Below are 7,498 nucleotides of genomic sequence, written 5' to 3' on the forward strand. Positions count from 1 at the left end.
CTAGTGACGTATCAGTGCACACAATGGAAATACACACTGCATATATAACACGGCAGGCAGAGGCAGAATCCAAACAGGCAAAAGGTCAGGGCAAGCGTCAGTCAAGCGAAGTCAAGGACAGGCCAAGGTCAAAACCGGGAAATCAAGGCAGAACTAGGAAGGACTCAGGAACAAGGCAGAAGGCAGGATCAGGACACGGAACTGGAGCTTGGAACCAGCGAGAACAAGAATAGACCCAGGAACAGGGAACACGGAGGCAGGGTCACGAAAAACAATTAATGACCAAGCAAGGGGCAATGGTCAGGGAAAGGCTTATAAAGGGTGAAGATTAGGAGATGGGAAACACATGAGGTTAATGAGGTGGGCGGAGGAAAGGGAGCAGACAGAAAGTAGGAGACAAGAGAAGAAAAAGACAGAGCCCAAAATGCCTCCAGTGGCTATAGAGGCAAATGCATGCTGTCAGGAACACCCCAAGTGGTGTTCGAATCCCGGCTGATCTTGACAGGCATGGTCTACTTTGTCCTATTTGATATTTCAAATGTTGGGATGTATGCAATGTTACCCACAGGCCCGGATTGGAAATCTTTGGATTCTGGTAAATGCCACAGACAATCACTATTTATTGGGCCTCTGTGTACTTGAAATGCCAGGGCCTATTTTGAATCCCAGCCCTGGACTGGTGACATGCTGCCCTCTAAATATTTGCCTTCCCACAACTCCAGACTTGCGTACATGCATATATATACAGACCCACATAATGAAAGCCTGTTGGCATTACACCTAATATCAATGAACTTTGTTCCTTGGAAGTGTGACTGTCTGTGCAACAGCTCCAGCCTGTGATTGGAAGCTGCAGTGTGCACTGCCTCCTAATAAACACTTCCAATTGCTCTTCCTGTGGCATTGCACAAACCTTTGCACACTATATATAAAATGTGATAATCAATGTTTTCCCTGATGTAACTTCCTTTGGTAAATATGCACTCCCCCCCAGTCATTTTCTCATCAGATAACAATTTTAATAGTTTACACACTATTGTATATATATTTTGCAGATGAAAAGTTTCCTTTTTTTCCCCTCCTTCTCACGGGTATCCACTGTAATGAAGGGAAAGCCCAGTCAACGTCACACAAACATCTGGCAGCCTTTATTCTCTGGCACCGTGTGTGTGTGTGAGTGTGTGTGTGTGTGTGTATACGCACAGACTTGCTCGGAGAATAAAGGATGCAGAAACTCCTGCCTTGCATAATCAGTGGGAAGTGGCCCTTGGCTGAGAAGGTATAAAAGCAATGAGCAGAGACCACAGGCATTAGTATTAGCAATAGCAAGGATCAAGCAAGCCGACTGCCTTTGGGACACAGATTAGAGGTATCAGCTGCAGTGTATTTATATATCTTCCTACTCCTACTACTGCTCCTTGTTATCATTTGTGGACTCATCATAATCCTGCTCTTTTTTTTCTTATAAACAGAGCTAAAAAAAAATGGCATTGGTTCCCGACTTGAGTTCCATTCCCATGGAGAGCTGCAGGTAAGGGATCTGATTCTAGAGCAGCGCCATCATTCTGTCTGTCCAGAGGATTAAAAAAGAAAAAATAATAAAATATATAAATACAGGTATGGGACCTGTTATCCAGAATGCTCAGGTTTTCCGGATAAGGGGTCTTTCCATCATTTGGATCTCCATACCTTAAGTCTACTAAAAAATCATTTAAATATTAAATAAACCAGTAGGATTGTTTTGCCTTCAATACGGATTAAATGTAGCTTAGTTAGAATCAATTACAAGTTACTGTTTTATTAATACAAAGAAAATGGAAATCATTTTTAAAAAAGTGAATTATTTGATTAAAATGGAGTCTATGGGAGATGACCCTTCCTTAATACAAAGCTTTCCGGATAACGGATCCCATACCTGTATATAAGAACTTCATTTTTATGCTGTTTTCTTTTTTCTTTTCAGTGGGGACGATGAAATGTTTTACAGTGACAGCCCACCAGGAATGAAGGTAAATTTAATATCAAATGATATTCCACCATTTCTGAAAATTCCCAAAGGATCAAGGGAGATCTGGGTCTGCTGTCACCTAAGCCTGCCCTTATCTCTTTTGCACTCTGGGTAGGGAGACTTGGGGCCACTAGATTGCCTCATAGCAATATTGCCCCTTCCAAGCATTTGCCTAATGTAAATATTATAAGTAGATATTTTATTAGTAGCTTTAATGAAGGTGTTTTCCAGATAAGGGATAAGGGAAGGTAGCTTGAGGTTTCTGCGTGCCCTATGAGTGCATAGTCACCAGGGTAGCTGGGTACAATGCCATTATCACCTACTAAGGCCATTAGGGTAAGCTGGGGGGCATGACCTAGCAGCCCAGGAGCATGATCAGGGGGGGGGGAATATCAGTTTTTTTGTGGTTTTTGAGTAATTTAGCATTTTGTTCAGCAGATTTCCAGTAAATATCTGGTTGCTAGGGTCTTATTTACCCTAGCAGCCAGGCAGTAGTTTGAAGAAGAGACTGGCATATGAATAGATGAGGGACTAAATAGAAATATAAGCTTTAAAAATAAACAATAACAATAAAATTGTAGCCTCAAGGAACAATAGTTTTTGGCTGCGGGGGTCAGTGATCCCCATTCGAGAACTGGAAAAAGTCATAAGAAAATAATTCAAAAACTATAAAAAAATAAATAATCAAGACCAAATGCAAAATTACTATCAAGAGGACATTCTGTAACATACTAGAAGTTAACCTTTAGTAGCTCCTAGACATGGAAGGGGGGAATGAACCCAGAATTTAAAGTCATAATATTGTGTATTGTTTTCTAAGTTCATAGCTGATTACAAAGCACTAGCATAAATATCAGTATGAGCCAAGTAGCAATATACTTATTAAATTCTGCCCTTTTCCCATAGGATTCCATGAAAGATGATTCTCAGTGGCACTCACACCCCGGCCATTGCTCCCAATACAACCTGGATATCCATCTACAGATCACCCAAGCAAAGGGATCATTACAGTCATTCAAAAAAGCTGTCATTCTTGTGGTCGCTGTGGAGAAACTGAAAAGGGGAAAAGAAACCTTTTTTGGGGATGCAGATTTATTAGGCCTTCTGGATAGCATTTTTGTGGAAGGTAAAGAGAGTGAGAGGATTCCATGTTGTCTGATCATACGACAGTAAATGTGCACCTTGAGATAAAAGATGCAGTAGGGATACAACAAATCCAGGATTTGGGTCAGGATTCATCTAAATCCCAGCAGTTTTGCAGAATTCTGGCCAAGTCATTAATGTTCAGCCAACCAATCAAAGTACTAAACAAGCACCACATATTTGGCCCACTCCCAAAAGTCTGGATTTGAGATATCCCTCCCATTCGGTGACAGATATAATAATCATTCACCCCCAAATTTTACCCTGACAGAATATACCAGAGGTTTAGGAGGGCTAGTCCAAAAATATAAGTCACCATGACCCATGCCTTTCCTTCTGCTGTTGAGCTGTAATTTCTAGAACTGCGGGCAATAATTCTGAAACAATAGGAGAGCCACAGGTTGTCAGTGTTGGAATCATTACCATTATTTCATGGTCCATCACAGATTTCCCAGGGAGTGCAGGGGTTATTGTTGTCCAACAATTATCAGGCTTTTCAGAAACCTGAATTAGTGCCAAGGAATGTTGGCAATCCATTATATTATTTATACTGTAAAACCACAGGAGTTCTGTTAACCAGCCTCTCCATATCAAACATCTTTCAGCATTTTATACTTCAAAACATCTCCAAAACTCTTACGTAAAACTTACAAGTGCTCCTGTGTTTTTATTTCCAGAGGAAATTGCTTTCAGCCGAGCCAAAGAAACACACGCCTCCGCTACCACATACCGATACCAGAGGGCCACCAATTGCAGAATTAAGGATGCTTCAAACAAATGCTTTGTCCTGCAGCGGTTCCATGGAAATGCCCAACTGGTGGCTTTGCAGTTACAAGGGGCTAACATTCAAAGAGAAGGTAAGTCTGCCCTGTATTATACTGAATCAGTAAAAGTTTAACTATAATGAATATAAAAACAGATCAAACCATTATGTTTGGGGTTCATGACTTTGCCATGTATAAATGGCAGAAGGGGCTGTTACAAGTTTAGTAGCCATCACTCTTTAGTTCTTGCCCATTTTTTAAATATTTGCATCACTTCTGTTTTGCAGAGAAGGTAAGCATGGCTTTTTATGCCACACAGCCGCTTCAGGGTGGAAGCAAAAGGCCCGTTGCATTGGGACTCGTTGGAAAGAATCTTTATCTGTCTTGCATAGCAGCAGAAAATGACCAAGGCTCACCACAGCTTTATCTAGAGGTAAGAACCATCCACTAAATACATCTATCACCAAAACAAGGCCATGCCAAGCTCTCGTCATGCCAGAGGGGTAAACTTTTTTAATTGGACGGGCCCTAAGAACCCAACTTGTTCAGGCTGGTTAACCCAATAGCTCCCACTAGCAAGACTCATCTACTTTGTAAAGGGGGTTTCCTAAAACATATTAAAAGATATAGGGTAAGAGGCCAGAGTAGAATAAAGGTAATTCTTGAAGATGAACATTAGGGACTGATACAGTTAAGACTTAAGGATTCTGGGATAAGTCAGTAATAGCCTCCCAATGACATATTTGGATACTACAGTTGCATTCAGCCCCTGTAAATAATGTAACTTGTATGGATGACCTATACAATGTTAAAATACTACATGGATTTCCAAGCCTGTAGGTTAAGAATTGCATATTTAATGAGCCATTACAAAAGCAAAAAAGAAAAAAAATATTTTGTGCCCTTAGCTGATATTAAGTATCAGAATTGCATCTGTTGAGAAGCGCTAAATTGCAAATAACCCCAGCATTTGGGCACATGCTGACACCAACATGCTGGGAAAGTCCTGCTATTTCAACCTCACCCTAGACATTTTTCACTTCCTTTTTGTCATTCACAACCAGCACTGTGGCATTTCCCCAGCCTTGCAATTTTTAGCAGAGGATATGGTAACCACTAAAGCCAAATGGATTGTTGCAAGTAAGAACAGAGGGAATTGGGGAGGCCTCTGCCCTGTGCACTAGACTGAGCACAGGCTGACACTTTGCTTCCTTCTCTCTAACAAGGCACAGACTAGAGTAGCGGGCCTATCGACCACAAAAAGTTACTGATTGGTCATTGATTGGTTACTGACTGCTAACAGCTTAGAGAGCTGTAAAGGAGGAAGTAGAGTTCTGGCCATTATATTATACATCTGCCAACTTTATAGATTACATTTTTGCCTACCTATATTGAAAACATTTTTTATTTTGCACAGTCTAATTTTTACAAGAATATGTCAAGATATGGACCAATCTTTTTTTTTTTCCCCAGATCAGTTTCTAAAATATTCCTAGAATTGTCTTTTTTCCACTCAGTTGCCTTATTCTTTTGCACTTCTCATCATTAGGAGATAAGCAACATCAAAGATGTGAAGGGCGAGGACTTGAACCGTTTCATCTTCATGAAGTCTCAGAATGGGCTCAGCGAAAGCACCACGCACAGCTTCGAATCGGCCACATTTCCGGGCTGGTACATCAGCACTTCTCAGAAGGAAAATGAGCTGGTCCAAATGGTGCATCAGAAGAACCAGGCAGCCATCAAAGATTTTAATATTTTCCCAACTGTCTGATTGCCCCTGTGCAATTCAACCAACTGCGTGTATGTACTAAGTACAGAGCACACCGTAGTGTTCTGGGTGATATTTCCCTCCACATTATGCTGGCATTATAATTCTGCCTCCTTCTAAGTGATAAAGCATAAAATAGAGGGAAATAACTCAGAAGTCTCATCACAGCATTACTTAATCCCATTGTTTGTTTCCTTTTTTGACTTTCATAAAGTCAGTTTCTCTGTCTGAGAATTCACAAGTAACCCAATCCAGGGTTTTAGCTCTTCGTTTAGTGACACCCAGCTTTCCAGGTGAGGATACTGGGATGCTGCTGACATAATGGGCAAATATGTACTTTTTATTATTTATATTGTATTATTTATTTGTGGCCTCTTATTTATTCTATTTATATATTATATATTTTATTTATTATATCAGTGAAATATTTCTTTACATAGTGTTCTTGTGATTTGTGTTTCCCTCTGCAGAATGTGATGTATTGTCAATCTGAATAAAATAATTCTGTTTCTAAATAATAAGGTGAAAGTTTTGGCCTCCTTTATTAAAGATTGAGCAAAAGTGCAAAAATGGGCACAATGCACCATTACCTTTCCACTTTCCACCATGCCCTGCCTCAGTCTAAATTTTGGTTGTGCTGCCTTCAGAAAGGATGATGGGTGGGCAGCACTGTGGGTCATTCAGATGTACTGGGGCCACCAAAAAGCTAGGTAGTTCCCATGCAGCGAGGCCACTGGCTATCCAGCCTACAATACTATGGGTGGAAGGCTAAAGACTATCACTCTTTGACTCAAAGGGGTCATCAGAAGAATTGTGTGAAATTAGCAACCCATGGGAAATATTAATAGGCAGTTCTACGTGATTATTATGATCCAATAACACATAATGGTTGGCCACCAAAATGTCCACGAAAAAGTACCCTGGGTGTGGAGAATGGTACAGTGAGTGTCATGCTTAAACGTCATGAAATTCAGAAATTCTCAAATGGGAAGTGTATCAATACAGTACAAATAAAAAAGCGCTGTTCCCACTGTTTCTCAGGGTTTCTGTATTCACCACTTCCTTTCTGGAAACACAGAACAGGCCTAAGGGGGAAGTTAGCTTAAAAATAAGCATTTTGTAAACAAAACTACATTACGTAACAATTCCGCTTTGGTATTAAGCTTTTAAATGTTGCTAAAACTGCCACAATATTCAGTTATTACCCACAAATGCTGCATTTTCCCTTACAATTCATGTGAAATTCCTGTCACGCAGAGTTGATGTGCCAACACTCACCCACCTATGCGTGTACTTTGCATATTCCATATGTCATCACTTCCAGCAAAACAATAGGTACACTGAAATCTTTAGACGCAAGTTTGCTGTGCCAATTGACACAGGCTGCTGCTTGGGGAACCCGGGAGTAACTGCCACTGTCAGTGCCAATAGGAGCTCTGCACTGAAATTGGAAAATAAGGTGGGACAAACCCATCAGAACCAATCAATTATGTGGAAGTGCAAAAGTAGATTTTTACACAAGAACCTTTTCTGTGCTTCCTCTTCTAGTGGATATTCAAGGGTCGATAATAGCAGAGTACTGTAACACGCTGGTCTGGTACCTCCCATAGGCAACCATTCAGATTAAGCAGTACAGGTATCATTCAGCCCTGGGTATGACACAGGTGTGACTTGATGTGCTTTTAGTATTCAGTGAAGCAGAGTGAAGTTATCACTGCACCAAATGTATTGTGGGGGCCGCCAGGACCCAGACATAGCATATTTTTGCTGGTGCTCTAGAGGCTGTACCTTATTTCTCTACCACAAGCACTTCAT

At 40.8% G+C, this 7,498-nt stretch overlaps 1 protein-coding gene across 1 annotated transcript; it reads left to right on the plus strand.

Annotated features, from left to right (window-relative positions):
* Positions 1-453: 453 nt before the first annotated feature.
* il1b (interleukin 1 beta) lies at positions 454-6,204 on the plus strand. Its single transcript, XM_002932572.5, has 7 exons — positions 454-1,369; positions 1,473-1,531; positions 1,964-2,009; positions 2,915-3,134; positions 3,829-4,008; positions 4,203-4,348; positions 5,465-6,204. Exons 2-7 carry the CDS (start codon positions 1,485-1,487, stop codon positions 5,684-5,686), a joined length of 861 nt encoding a protein of 286 aa, XP_002932618.1. The 5' UTR covers positions 454-1,369; positions 1,473-1,484; the 3' UTR covers positions 5,687-6,204.
* Positions 6,205-7,498: the final 1,294 nt, after the last annotated feature.

The sequence above is a fragment of the Xenopus tropicalis genome, chromosome 3 (genome assembly GCF_000004195.4).
Source record: "Xenopus tropicalis strain Nigerian chromosome 3, UCB_Xtro_10.0, whole genome shotgun sequence".
NCBI classification, from domain to species: Eukaryota; Metazoa; Chordata; class Amphibia; order Anura; family Pipidae; genus Xenopus; species Xenopus tropicalis.